The following is a 15,619-nucleotide window of genomic DNA, read 5'->3' as shown; positions in this document are numbered from 1 at the left end:
ATAGTACATTTGTTTGGTCGATAGTACTAAATTGACATGCATTAAAATGAAATCGCCTACTGTCAGATGGGAAACAGTGACCTATTTGTACTAGGTATGGAGATAAGTTACATCATAAGTCTGTAGTAATTCTATAACTTGCGTTAATATAGTTTGGTTATTTAATAACAAGTCGAATAAAATGATAAATTCGGCTGATATTTTAAACTTTAAAATATTAATTGTCCATTGTAGAGGTCCCTTTTTCAGTGAAGATATATACTGAGTAAAGCAGTTCCTCTTAGAATCGATTGCAGGTTCACTCAATTTTAGGTAGATTTTGGATTGAATAAATTTCTTATTTCGTAATGTAATGTCGTTAAGCGATGATCGTAATGTAATATTCCGTCATTTATGCTAATGTTCATAAAATGTAGATCGACTTGGTCGAAGTGGACTGGTGAACCAAATTTTCTTGGACCATAACATTCAAGGTCTTTGAGGTTCTAGAAATATCTCGATCCAAGACGGACCTAAGAAGAAAGAATATATATACTATGTATTAGCGTAAGAATAACTAAGTTTAATAGGCATTATTTTCGTTTAAGTAGAAACTCACCCTAAGCACTGTGTTGTCGAGAATGAAGCCGATGAGGAACTGTCTACCGGAAAGGCAGAAAGCAGACTTAAACGAAAATAATGCCTATTAAACTTAGTTATTCTTACGCTAATACATAGTATATATATTCTTTCTTCTTAGGTCCGTCTTGGATCGAGATATTTCTAGAACCTCAAAGACCTTGAATGTTATGGTCCAAGAAAATTTGGTTCACCAGTCCACTTCGACCAAGTCGATCTACATTTTATGAACATTAGCATAAATGACGGAATATTACATTACGATCATTGCTTAACGACATTACATTACGAAATAAGAAATTTATTCAATCCAAAATCCACCTAAAATAGAGTGAACCTGCAATCGATTCTAAGAGGAACTGCTTTGCTCACTATATATCTTCACTGAAAAAGGGACCTCTACAATGGACAATTAATATTTTAAAGTTTAAAATATCAGCCGAATTTATCATTTTATTCGACTTGTTATTAAATAACCAAACTATATTAACGCAAGTTATAGAATTACTACAGACTTATAATGTAACTTATCTCCATACCTAGTACAAATAGGTCACTGTTTCCCATCTGACAGTAGGCGATTTCATTTTAATGCATGTCAATTTAGTACTATCGACCAAACAAATGTACTATTATCTTTAACGCCTAGGAGTTATAAAAGTTTTTAAAGATTGAAAATTGTTATCTGGATGCTCTTTTAACATTTTGTAATATTTAGAAAAACTGACAATAAGCTTTAACTTTAGTCAAATAATTGTATAAAGTCATAATATATCGCATAAAATATGCTACCAATTTTAATATAAGGTTTTATGGTGTACACCAAAAATTTTTAAATAGTCATTGTAAGAATATGTTCATTTTTATATATACATATATGTATGTTGTAAGTTATGTTAATATTGTACTTAGGCCTTGTCACTAAGTTTCCTATGGCTGATGATGGCATACAAATAATGCCGAAACCGGTCCCAATGTTTGAAAGGTAATAAATATGTGATGTGTTAATGACCTCACATTGTTTTTGTATTGAAAAGGTGGACATAACTATCCTCAATTTATAGTGTATATTTAAGTACATGCATAGTCCACCTTCCATTCTTCAATTCCTGTTTTGGCGCGACCCCATATGGGTACGTCAAGGGTGTTATGTAAGGTGAAAAAGTCATTGCCTATCTCGCGCACGGATTGTGTATGTAATTGTGCAGTGCTGCGAGTTTCCTTTTCTTTTCTTAAGTCGTTACTAACAAATCAAGCAGTAAAACACTTAGTGCAAATAGTCTGGACGATATATCGAACAAGTCAGACAATGATGCAAACGTAGTATATAGTTACATTAATTTTGAACTCAGTACAGAGCAAATAGCGATCTCGCATGTTCATCCATATTGATAAATTACAGTCTTCAGCATACACATCGCCGCTGTATTCCGGGTTTCCAAGCCAGCTGTTGCAACAATATGAACGTCTTCAACGATATAGTCACTGGTTTCCCATGTTGCACGATCATCGCTGCTGGGTTCTCTCACTCAAATTAAATGTTATACAAATAAAATTATATACTTATTCAATATTCCGTAACTACTAATTCTTCCTATACTAATATTCTGTTACATCCCAATTAACCAAATTTACATGATTTTCACTACTTTATATAACAACCTTTTTATACGAAAATTTCCTAACCTAAAATCGGAAGATCGCCATTTACAAACATTTCCTGACCTAAAATCGGGGATCCTACCTTTTTACGGCCCCAGTATGAACAAGCTAACACATCTCTCATAATCAACAGCGTATAACGCGTCCTTGCAAAGGAAAAGGTAAGTATGACCGAGCGTCGGGACAGTAACTACTGTATAAGTACGACCCCATATGGGGGCGCGTGTTCGTGTACAATTCGTAATGACCAATACGACCCCATATGGGGTCGCAATATTTTACCTAATATACATAATAATTTGACGTAATATATCATAAATACATCCTCATTTCAGCGATCATTTGCTTGGTTAAGCCTGTGAACGTTTTGGCACCAGGGAGTAACTCGATGTTATTAGCTCACGGCACTGAACGGCAGTCCTATGAAATTCGGTCTGGCACTCAACGTGTTAAGAAAAAAGTTGACAAGAATAAAATTCCGTACTTACTTGCATATAGAATCCCCCACCCTCCCCTATTTTTTTTGGTCAGGAAAAATAAAAATAAATTTGCCTCGCATATTAGACCTGAAATATAGGTAAATAATGATGAGTGTTTACTACAGAGGTCCTTTTATTAGACACTGTATAATGGGAAATGATCACGTTAGTGCTATTTTCGATACGGTATTGCACAAACATTCTTGCATTAAACATCGGGAGTGTATGGTATGAAATGCCGTTACCGTAGGTTACTTTGTGGGTGACAGAACAAGAAACTGCATTCTTTTGTAACCGGGAGAAAGGTTGTGGTTAGCTTCTATCACAAAAATAACTCTGAAACCCCTGTCCTAAGGCCGCTTTCCAAGCCAGCCAGTCACCTTGAAGCATCTCTCTCACTCTTGTCTTTGTCAATATGCTTTATCAGGCAGGGGTCATTCAGTCAAATGACAGTAACCCGCTGGTAGTCAGGGAAAGTAACGATATCACTGGAATTAGTTGTGTACTACTTATGTGTGGTAACATTAATATCAGTAAGCGTAAAAGTTCTGCTTCTTTCAACTCTAAATGTTCTTATGTTTGCTGATAAAAATGGTATGCGGGATGCCATCCGTGAATTCACTATTCAACAAAACATGATCAGAAATTGGAAAAAAAAACAAACAAAAAACCTAATGGTCGCAAAAAAAGAATGCAAGATCTCTATGTGGACCGCAAACGGGTAAATATTCTGAATTGGAAAGAAGGTGTTGGTGTGGATATAGGAAACCAGGAACAGCGGCAGCAGCATGGCACATAAAACGCAAAAATATTATGGAATTAGTGGAAACGAGTAACAATAGGTAAATGCAATTTATTTTTATTTTGATGCTTTTAATTTTAAAAGAAGAATATCCCTAACAGTATTTTCCGTTTATTTCAGACACAGTACATTTTCTGTTTTGAAATATATTTTAAGAGGATGTTAGAATGTATAATGATTTAATGAATATTTTGATATGCTCTTAAATTTTTTAGATATGCGCATGTAAGAACCTCCTCAATCTTTCAGCATTAAAAATAGGATTAAAAACAGGTCTTATATGCGAGTAAATACGGTAATTTGCTTGCAGCTTCCATCTCATACAACAGGAATTTCACAAATTTATTTATTAGAAATACTCTTGAGTTGAGTACAATAACTTAGGTAACCTTGAGTTGGAGAAATGTAATTTCCAGTTTCACTTGATGAAATCCGATACTACTAAACTATCCCTTAACAAAATTAAGAACATTCACAATCTCACATGAGACGTGGAGAATTTAATGAGACATTTCTATGCATTAAGATATTATAAGCCTTCAGCCCGAAGACTGGTTAGATCCTCAACAGCTTCACTGTCAGCTGTCACAAATACCGAAGGTGTCACTGGATAGGAATACTAGGGAAATAAGGAGTGAGGAAGTTTCCCACTGCTTTCCTTTACAATAGCTTTTTAACAACATATATTAAAGAAAAGCTTTTGAACAAGTCAAAAGTGCATGCATAAAAGATGACATTTAAGGATGACTTACTCTGAAAAGATTCCTAAAATATGGGCTGCATGCTGATAATATCACTTTATGAGCTTTAACATTCTGACCATCACAAGTTAAAGTCACATCCACCAGATCTTCATCACATTTCAAGCTCTCAAGTGCTGAAGTTATGTTCACTTGAAAATTATTCCAGCGAAGGCAAAATTGGTCTGTTGCCATCTTCAAAATCTACAATTAAAAAAAGAAATTATAAACAAGATGTGGTACATTTTACAAAATAGACTTAAATAAAACTGTTTCCATGGTAGAGGATGACAAAGTTGTACTTCTGACTATCCCTTAATAAAATTAAGAACATTCACAATCTCACATGAGACGTGGAGATTTAATGAAACATTTCTATGCATTAAGATATTAAAGTTGTTTGTTAAGCCTTCAGCCCGAAGGCTGGTTAGATCCTCAACAGCTTCACTACCAGCTGTCAAATACTGAAGGTGTCACTGGACAGAAATACTAGGGAAATAAGGAGTGAGGAAGTTTCCCACTGCTTTCCTTTACAATAGCTTTTTATATACACACATTAAAAAAATATTGACCGCAGAAGTACTGGAAGGAAAGGAATAGAATTATGTAATTTAATGACTTCATTGCTGTGATCGAATATACTCAAGCTGCCTAAAATGGCCTGCCAGTGCTGCGATTGAGTATACCATATATGCTTCTGCCATCTATTAGCCACACTTTAAACCAATTAGCCTAGTTTATATTATTTCTGCATGTAGTTCTCCAGGATATTATTTTTCTTTTCTCACACAGTTGTAAACATCGTGTTTGAATTATGGCTGCTGCATGCAAAAGTAAAATGTGCCCGGAGGTAATTTTACACTTTTAGAGGAGACCGAGTCCGATGTGAATTTTGATAGTGACGGTAGTGATATTGAGGACATTAGTGAAGTGATAGGCAATGACAGAGATGATCATAGCGGTGATCATTTGCTGCCAGAGAAAGGAAGAAAGAACACTGACCTAGGCCTACCCACGTGGTCGGACGATGAGTTTGTGCCAAAGGCACATGCATTTCAAATGCCGAACCTAGCCAAACCAAGAGACATGAGGGAGATTTTAAAACATACCGTATTTACGTAAATAATCCCCGCATATTTTTAAAACAAACTGAGGCATGAAATTGGGGTGCAGGTTTTATTTGCATCAAGGTTGGCAACACACTCCTGGCTCACCTAGTTTTTTTTTGTTGGGTGTACAGTTATGCTTTCTATAACTACAGATGGAATAAAATTGTACCCATATGTCATATTTAAATGGAAAACTATTCAGACTTTTAGTTATAAACTGCCTTTATTAAGAAAATTGTATTTTACACAGTAATTGAAATTAAAAATTTCTCCGCGTCACGATAGAACGAGTCTTCTGGAACATGCAGGGGTAGCTTTCCGCACTTCCACTCACTTCGGTGTGTTTGTCGTGTTTCATAGCTGCTAAGTTTGAGTGAAATTGTATATTCTTTTGTATTTGGCGTTTTAAGGAATGCCACAATATCACACAGCAGGCAGTGTGCAGAGAAGCAGAATCTGCGAAGACTGGCGATGCTGACAGTAGGCGAAAAAACGTGGCTCATAATTATAATCAATTTGTATGTACTGAACAATATTGGCAATGCCGGTGAAACTGCATTTATTATAATTTTTTTTTTTTTTTTTTTTTACTGCTGAGCCCAGACGGACTTATGGTTTTACAGGAGATGGTGTTCACTGTACTCTATTACAATGCAGACGGAAGCAAAAGACTCCCTCCCTTCCTCATAGGAAAGTTCGATAAGCCATGATGTTTTAAGGGTGTCGGACACTTCCCGTGCAAGTACAAGGCATCTAAAAATGCAAACAGTACAGTAAACAAAAAAATAAAACACAGACAGAAGCCAGCATAATATGTCCTCGTCTTTGAATCGTGCATTTTTTCTTTCACTGCGGGAGGTTATATTTGCCAGTGAGTTATCATCATCATCATTAGTCGTTGTGCTCATTACTGAGCGTCTTGACCTCATAACTCCATCATTTCCTTGTTGCAACCTTGACAAGACTCCATCCCGAGCGGTTTTCACATTTCGTTAATATGACCTGAAGTGGTAGCGCAGTGATCTTCTTCGCCTGATCTATCCATCTGCTTGCTGTTCTTCCTCATGGTCTACTGCCTTCAATTTTGCCTTGTAAAATTACCTTTTCCAAGTTCTCTTCATCTCGTCTTAAAATGTGGCCAAGGAACTGGAGGTAACGTTCACTCACACGGGAAGATAGGCATTTCTTGATGCAGAATTTGTCCAGAATGGAAACATTAGTTCTTTTTTCTGTCCAGGATACACGTAGCATTCTCCGCCAACACCACATCTCAAAGGCATCAATGCGCTTTTTGTCTTTAGCATTCACGGTCCAGGTCTCACAGCCGTATAAAAAGACGGAGAACACTAGTGGTTCTACCAAGCCAGTGAGTTATACAAGTGTATTATTTGAATAATTTAAATACATCTTGTTGGATACATTTCAGAAATAGATTTTTTCCATCACATTTCAAAAATAGATTTTTTTCCATCACATTTGAAAGGTTTAAACTGTGAATCAATGTTAATTGCATGCAGTAGCAGGTATCAGAATATTTTGTGATGCGGCAAGAGTTGGCATTTCTGAATTACGAGTTGGCGGTTAATTCGAAATCACGTAATAACGTGGTTTTACTGTATCACAAAACTAATATCTGAGTTCGCCGGTGTGTCTGTTTTAAGTGTTTACATTGGACAAAAAGAATTAACCACCGCTGGTTGTATTACTGAAAATGAAAACCTACAACCTGTTTTCCAGTCTGTGGCCGGGTCAGGGGTGTAATGAATGAATCATATATAGGCTATTAGTACGATGGGGTCGCCACTCCCAAAGTGAATTATTAATGACTGATAGATACTATGAAATGATAATGGAGAGTGTTGCTGGAATGAAAGATGACAGGGAAAACTGGAGTACTCAGAGAAAAACCTGTCCTGCCTCTGCTTTGTCCAGTACAAATCTCACATGGAGTGACCGGGATTTGAACCACGGTATCTAGCGGTGAGAGGCTGACGCACTGCCGTCTGAGCCATGGAGGCTCTGGTTGTATTAATATCCTATTAAAAAGAGACTGCGTGTAAGAAGAGTTTTAGACGTGGAGCGTGATGAATTTGTAATGTAGGAGAGGATTCTAGTGATGCAAGAAACAAAGAATCTTCCGATCTACAAGGAATCGAGCCTATTGCAAGTTCACATTAATGAAATACCTGTCACGTAAGTAGGCCTACTTGCTAATTAACATGGCATTTTATAGCAGTGATAATGTATTTTTATAATCTCAGGCAAAGCTGCTATATCCGTAAATTAACGTGTTCATATATTTGCATAAAGAACACGTGGACCTCGCCGAGTGATATGAAATGTTTGTTTATACCTATATTACTCTTTCGATGGAAGGAATTTTAGTTCATTTCATTTTTTTTCAAAATGAGCCTTCCTGAAATTAGTGTGCGGGAATTATTCGGTGGGGTGGGGGTTATTATTTGCGTAAATACGGTAATTGTGATTGGTCGAAAATTGTAAATACAAATGTAAACAGCCTATGAGATGGGTTAAAAGCAACTGTTGAAGGGTGTGAAAACAGAAATGCACCTTCAAAGATGGCAAGAGGAGTGGTTGTGGATGTAAGGAGAGAGTGAAGGAACTAGGGTCAGCTAAGGATAATGTGATGCAATGCATAATTGGCAGCCATATGTATTTTACAGTAGTTAAAAATTGGAGGGTATGCATAGGTATTTTAAGACAGAAACAGGCTGCATGGAGGACATTACAGAAATAATTAATGAACAAGGGGAGTGTATAAGTGAGAATTTACAGAAGGCAAGTATTAGCAGTACTGTATGTACAGATAACTGGACTAAGGATAATGTCCAGGTACAGGTGGTGATCAAGAAAAGTACTGAAATTGACCAATGATACAAAAATATTTACAAAAAGATACAAAAGTTGAAAGCTAGAAAAGTAGCTGGAACTGATAAGATTTATGGGGATATACTAAAGGCAAATGGGTTGAGATATAGTACCATATCTTAAGTACTTACCTGATCACTATTTGCATGACAGAGCTATCTCAAATAAATGGTGAGTTGCTCTGTATACAAGGAAACCGTGATAAACAACGCTGATAATTACAGGCCAGTCAGCTAGACATGTATTGCATGCAAGCTATAGGAAAGCATTCTTTCTGATTATATTACACCAAACCATACTAAACCTCATGGCACAACAGCCTCAAAGGGCCTTGGCCCACCAAGCGATCACTGCTCAGACCAAAGGCCTGCAGATTACAAGATTATATTAGACACGTTTGTAAAATTGAAAACTGAAGAAGATAGAAGGCAGTTCGGATTTTTTTTAGGTTATTCCAGTGAGACACAACTTGCAGGATTCCAGCAAGAAATAGCAGATATTTTAGATTCAGGAGGTCAAATGGACTGCATACTATTAACCTATTGAAGGTTTTTGATAGAGTAGATCATGGGAGACTGATGAAAATGAGGGCTATTGGATTAGACGAAAGAGTGATTGAATGTGTGGCTAAATTTCTAGGGAAAAAATCTCGGAAAATTAGAGTAGGTGAAGCATTATCTAATCCTGTAATGATAGAAAGGAGGGTTCCACCAGGCAGTATTATTGGACCTATATGTTTTATATAAATTGTATGAGTAAACAACTGGAATCACAGATAAGGCTTGTGAGCGACTGATAAAAGACCTGGACAATGTTGTGAGATGGACAGCAGACAATTGTGTGATGGTAACCAGGGTGAAAAGTCAGGTTGTAAGTTTAACCAAGTTTCTCAGTTTTAATTACAATATTGATGGAATGGATGTACCTCATAGGGATCACTGTAAATACCTGGGTGTTAATATAAGGAAAGATCTGCACAGAAGTAATGAAATCAATGGAATTTTAAATAAAGTTCACAGACCTCTCTGAATAGTTACGAGGATATTTGAGAGTGGTAGTAAGTATGTGATGGAGAGGGCATATAAGTTACTGGTTAGACTTCAATTACAGTATGACTCTAGTGTATGGAACCCTGAGTAGGATTAATCGATTCATAAACTGGAAAAATATTCAAAGGAAAGCAGCATGATTTGTTCTCAGCGATTTTCAACAAACGAGTTGTATTATGAAAATGTTGCATACTTTGTGCTACAAAGACTTGGAGTAAGGAGATGAGCTACTCGACTAAGCAGTATGTTTCGAACTATCAGTGGAAATTTATTATTAATTTATTAATAATAAAAATAGTTAAAGTTACAATAAATCAAATTAAACATGAATTTAAATAAATAACAAATTAATTATTATAAAACTGACATAATTTAAGTTAAATGTAAACATGAAATAATTAAAATCATGAAAGTTAAGTAAGATAAATATTGAAACCTTAAATTAAAGAAAATTAGAACAGTCTTTAACAGCAAGTATAAATACAAAAATTAAATACTGCAATGACACAGTACAACAGAGAACTGCTCTCAGACACAAAATATACCACTTACCATGCTTTCCAGCACATTGATCACAAAAACATTAGTTTTTTCATAATGTTGAGATATTTGTATCGCACCCTATAGCAGGACTGTTACTTTCTTCGGGAGGAGAAGGTGCTATTATCTCCCTGTCTGGGCAACTTTACTGCAACTGCAGTGAGCTGTTGATACTGGCCTCTTGGTTTTATTACTCTAAAGGAATGTTAAACCCCCCAGTTGCCTATTCCGATAACACACTGGTGAAAAAAAATATACAAACACCAAGAAGGGGCTGTGCTAGATTAACGAAAATTGGTAGGCATTATACATCTGAAAGATGACGTTGATTCAAATTTCCTGCAAATCACATTAGTGTGGCACTAGTAGTGGTCGCATGACGTTGCACATCAGGTTTGCTTTAAATACGGGGTGTACTGTGTGAGAGCGTTAGTTACCTGTGAGATTGGATGGAGTGACTGTAAGTGGGTCAAGAATGCCTTTATGACGACGAAGAGGCCAGTATCAACAGCTCGCTTATTACTTGAAAGAAAAAACAATATTTAATATACACAACTTGCTGAAATTAATGTGTATGGTTGTTAATCCATGTCACTAGAGAGTTTTTGCTTTATTTTGTCTTGTTTACTTCACTATTGGAAAGTTTCACACAAATTTTACACGCTTTGCTTCTTACTTGAGAAAGTCCTCCTGTTTCTTTTTCTTTTATGTTTGTCTTCAGGTATTTCACGTTTTAACATCCAACAATAGTCTGCAAGCATACTGATGCTCCAGCGTCCCTGGTATCTCCTTTCGAACCTTTGCACATCCTTGTGAAATTGTTCGCCTTGTTCTTCGCTCAAAGATCCTAGAGTTTCAGGGAAATAATCTAGGTGAGAAAACAGGAAATAAATTTTCATACTCATGTTACGACCAAGTTCCTTGTATGCTTCAAGCATGTTAGCCACAATGTTTCAGTCATTGGGATCCTTGTTGTTACCTACAATTTTTGAAACAACTTCACAGAAAGATATCCATGCTGCTTTCTCCTTTTCATCCAAAGTGCTTTTAAATGCTGCATTTGACATCAATTTTGTAATATCAGAAGCATTAAATATACCTTCTATTAATTTTGCTTCAGATAGTATTGGAAATTTCTCACATATGTACTTGAAACAGTCTCCTTCCTTATTTAAAGCTTTTATGAATTGTTTCATTAAGCCAAGCTTAATGTGGAGAGGTGGCACCAAAACTTTAGGAGGACTCGCAAGGCTTTGGCACACAACATTCTTAGAACTGACTTCCAAACTTTCTCGAGGTGGCCAGTCTTTCTTAGTCCAGTGATCAACTCGTGCCCTGCTATCCCACAGGCAAAGAAAGCATAGAAATTTGGTAAAACTAGATTGTTAACCCAGCAGCACAGCAAGAACTTAAAAAAAAAAACAACACAGACTTGGCAGTTATGTTCACTGTAGTTCACCCGCAATAACAAGTTGATTTTTTTTATGAATACAACTCTTTATTGCCCACCTTAGTGTACATCATCGGTTTACAGGCAATAAAGACCGTGAAATACACATAAACCAAAAACAAAACAAAACATTGAACTAACAGACTATTATATATCTTGTAAAACTTCTTACTATCTACACTAAAACTATTTACTATCTACTCTACTCATTTAGTGGTGCCCGCACCAGAGGAATCCAGACCATGTACTGCACCACCTTGCCTAAAACTATTGAGATGCCTCTGACATGCGAGGAACACCTCCCGCATGTTAGGGCATCCCCTGCCTCAATTTTAATGTACTAACACATATTCTACTATCTACAGCTAACTAAACAAAGAGAGAAAAAAGAGACAACTGGCTGGTCGCGGTATTCCCTGGTAAGGAGAGAACTATCCCACCCAGCACCGTTATCAGCCACTCCTCCCGGGTCAGATATTACCCCCACCTACAGCTCGTGCTTCTCTCCCTTTTTTGCGTGGCGAATCACAGAGGCGGTTAACCAGTCCATCATACGATCCGTCACGCATTTATCTATTGCTCCGCCTATTAATCCGAGTCATCTTACTTCACATTCCTGCCCCCATGTTGATTCTCTTGTTCTTCTGTGAGTGGACATGCTTAATCTTTCACCTTGGGATGGGTCTGTTCCACCCCACTTGTCTACCTCTTATACCCCCCCCCCCCCCCTTTCCTTCCCCAATCTTCCCATCTCACTTTATCCTTGCCTCTGTTCATCTCTCTTATAATACTTATTCAATAACAACAGTTGCAAATTTGCGTATTATTCTTTGAGGATTACTGAATAAGCAACAGGCACTGAGCCAAAAAGCTTTCCGATGTGAAGGAGAACATCCTTTAAACTTCGCTTGGAAGCATCAATGAACAGTCTCCATTCACTTAGATCATAGTTTGGAAGTCCAAGTTTTAGCATACAGTAAATTCTTTCACATTATTGCAATATACAAGGTAGCCATCTTCAGAGAAAAATTCTATTTCGTGTTGTCTGTACCAATAGAATGATGTTTTTGGACAGAGCAGATTTTTTTCTTGGAGTCTAGAAGCCAACAATTCAGCTAACTTTTTAGAGAGGGCAAGATCCCTCACCAAGTCTCTTAATTCACTCTGGTTAAAACACCCACGTTCTGCAGCAGACAATCCTGGTAGGTAGTCACTATCACTCGTCGCAATTCCCATCACTTCTACATCAAACTCGGATGAAAACTGTTCAAAATTTTCTGGTCACACAGGGATTGGTACATCAGGCCCATGGGGGACAGGTAAAATGGCTGACCGAACAACTGGATACACAATTCAACAGTCCCGAGTAGTAACATTGTATCTCAAAACTCAATGTTTGGAGATATGGCACTTTTAATGTTTGCACATTCCTCACAAATCAGGGAAACTACTTTAGTGTTGTTTTTACAATTTAGTGTTGATGTTGAACAAGAAGACAACAAAATATAAAATTTTTGGTTTATTTTAAGTATTGATTACAGAATTACATGAGATAAAATAATCAGATTCTAAATAATTTAAAATATGAACATTGTATGTTGAGTTACAATGATAATACTTGTAAAATACACAAGAATTTGAAGATTTAAGTACGTTTCATTTTTCACTGTGTTTCAACATAGATAACATTTATTTAATAGCTGATGTACCCGTGCTTCGCTACGGAATTCTACATTGTATGCAGAATTCCTCTGTACATGTTGTGAGCAAGATTGTATTAAATTGCATAGCTCTTAACGTTACCTTAGAAATGCGACGGGGAAGTCACCAAACATCTTTTCTCATATGAATACTGAGTTAGGGAATTTTCACTGTAATAATAGACCCACTTGCATACCATCAGTGACAATCAGGTTGGGGAGTATTCATTATAATGGTACACTCTCCACCTGCCTTTTTAGATACTCAGAAAGACTGTCTTAGTGGTTTTCCCAACTGAAATGAACATACATTACAATGACGTCAGTAGGAATGGCGCGATTAAAAGCAATGCTTTTGTATGAAATACTCGAGCAAATGAAACATCACATATTTTCTCACTTTTAACGAACAGGACTACACAGCTGATCTAACAGTCCAAAGTTCCAGAGCTGTAATGACCAAGCTGCAGACAGCAGTGATTCGTGAACACTCTTCATTTTTTTCGGCGGGCAGAGGGTCGAATAGTGGGGACTCCCAGGGCAAAAACTATGCCCTTTTACTAATCTGTTTCCTAGGAGTACCTGATGAGTCGGGAAATATCAATTCACTACACTGGCGGCGGAAAAATTTTTCTGACTTCAAGGCAAACTTTTCCTCCAAGCCAGAGAAGAAACCCCTCTTTTCAGTGTTGAATTTTTAAGTTACTTAGTGAATTGTGGTGCTATAATTTGGAATAGGCCTAACTTGTTATTCTAGACCAGGACATACTCTACTACTACTACTACTACTACTAAGTGAGCCTCTGCCTTAAGTATGCACACTGCTCATTCTAAACAGCTCGTCAGAGTAGGGATCGAATAACTGGAATACTATGAGGAACCAGTATCTTATGTACCAGCTGTATCAGAAAAAGTATGAACCATAGGAGTGGCATGCTAAAGAAGAAAGTTTGCTAACTGCCCGGTAATTTTCCCGCCAATATTCAGTCAGGCTATTATACTCGGTGCGCAACCGTAATCCCATCTATTGGAGTTGAGAGTCAGCAAAATACCATCGCAACAAACAATGGTCAATGTAATGTTATTGTTGATCAATGTTATGCAATTTCAATATTGTTGGCCTTTAGAAATAGTTTTCTTCCAACTCTTAGTGGTACGGTAAAACTGAACAAAACATAAATGATCAGAAATTGTATTCTCTGTAACTTTTGTTATGTAGTACTTTTCGATAGGACCAAAAACATAGGTATTTAAAAATTAAATTTTAGGTGCCTTCCCCTAAACTACAATTTCATCCAGGGTGAATAAAATTGTTTGTAGCTTATACTGTAGTTTCTTATTCCCTGACTCTATTAAATTCTGTTCACCCATTTTCTCACGGCTTGGCGTTGATATGGACTTAGCAACAAAAATACAAATTCATGAATATCGGTGTTATCATAGCCGGTACGGTAAACTGTTCAAGACATAAATGGTCGGAAATTTAATCCTATGTAACTTTTGTTATGTAGTATTTACCGATACGACCACTAATAACAAATATTTGAGAATTAAATTTTAGGCCTTCCCCTAAACTACCATTTGACTCAGCATGAATAAAATTATTTATAGGCTAGATTGTATTGACTTATTCCCCGACTTTGCACACAGACTTTTATGAAGATAGGACCACTAATAACATAAATATTTTTAAATTAAATTTTAGGCCTTCCCCTAAACTACCATTTATATCAGCATGAATAAAATTATTTATGGCCTAGATTGTAGCAACTTATTCCCCAACTTTGCATACCGATTTTCATTAAATACTCTTTATTCGTTTTCTAGTGATGCGTGTACGTACATACATACTGACAGACAGAAATTATGGAAAAGTAAAAAGTGCATTTCCTTATTACTATGGACATGACCGATGCAGAAATACCATTCTTTTCAAATTCTGAGCAATGTACAGACAAAACTCTTATTTTATATATATAGATTCATCTCTAACATACGCTTTATAAATTATTTTATACTCAATACTTAATTACGGCCTATCTGACATTCAATATTTTAAGCCTAATACAAAAGAGAGAAATAGATTTAAACAGATAATGCTATGAAATTTCAAATTACACATAATGATAATTAAGTCTGCCTCTGTGGTGTAGTGGTTTGTATGATTAGCTGCAACCTCCGAAGGCCTGAGTTCAATTCCCGGCTCTACCATGGAATTTGAAGCATGGTACGAGGACTGGAATGGGGTCCACTCAGCTTCGGGAGGTCATTTGAGTAGAGGGGGAGTTAGATTTCCACCTCAGCCATCCACAAAGTGGTTTTCTGTTCTTTCCCATTTCTCCTCCAAGCAAATGCCAGGATGGTACTACATAACGTAAGGCTAGGGTTGCTTCCTTCCCTCTTCCTTGTCTATCCCTTCCAATATTCTCATTTCCCAACAAGGTCCCTGTTCAGCATAGTAGGTGAGGCAGCCTGGGTGAGGTACTGGTCCTTCTTCACAGTTGTATCCATGACGAAATGTCCAGGGCACTGCCCTTGAAGTGGTAGAGGTGGGATCTCTTGCTAAGTCTGAGGGAGAAAC

The 15,619-nt window shown here is 36.8% G+C and overlaps 1 protein-coding gene across 6 annotated transcripts in view; it reads right to left on the bottom strand.

The window, feature by feature from the left end:
- The window catches only part of LOC136856828 (protein abrupt), a 248,091-nt gene that overhangs the window by 219,263 nt on the left and 13,209 nt on the right, over nt 1-15,619 (bottom strand). For all 6 annotated transcript variants that reach the window (XM_067134990.2, XM_067134989.2, XM_068224982.1 and 3 more), the window contains exon 2: nt 4,314-4,505. In XM_067134990.2, coding sequence (XP_066991091.2) covers nt 4,314-4,496 — 183 coding nt within the window. In that variant the 5' untranslated portion in view covers nt 4,497-4,505. The remainder of the gene's footprint in view (nt 1-4,313; nt 4,506-15,619) is intronic.

This window comes from Anabrus simplex, chromosome 1, assembly GCF_040414725.1.
Source record: "Anabrus simplex isolate iqAnaSimp1 chromosome 1, ASM4041472v1, whole genome shotgun sequence".
In the NCBI taxonomy this organism is placed as follows: Eukaryota; Metazoa; Arthropoda; class Insecta; order Orthoptera; family Tettigoniidae; genus Anabrus; species Anabrus simplex.
The sequence above is the reverse complement of the archived record's forward strand: the minus strand, read 5'-3'. Positions and strand labels throughout refer to the sequence as shown.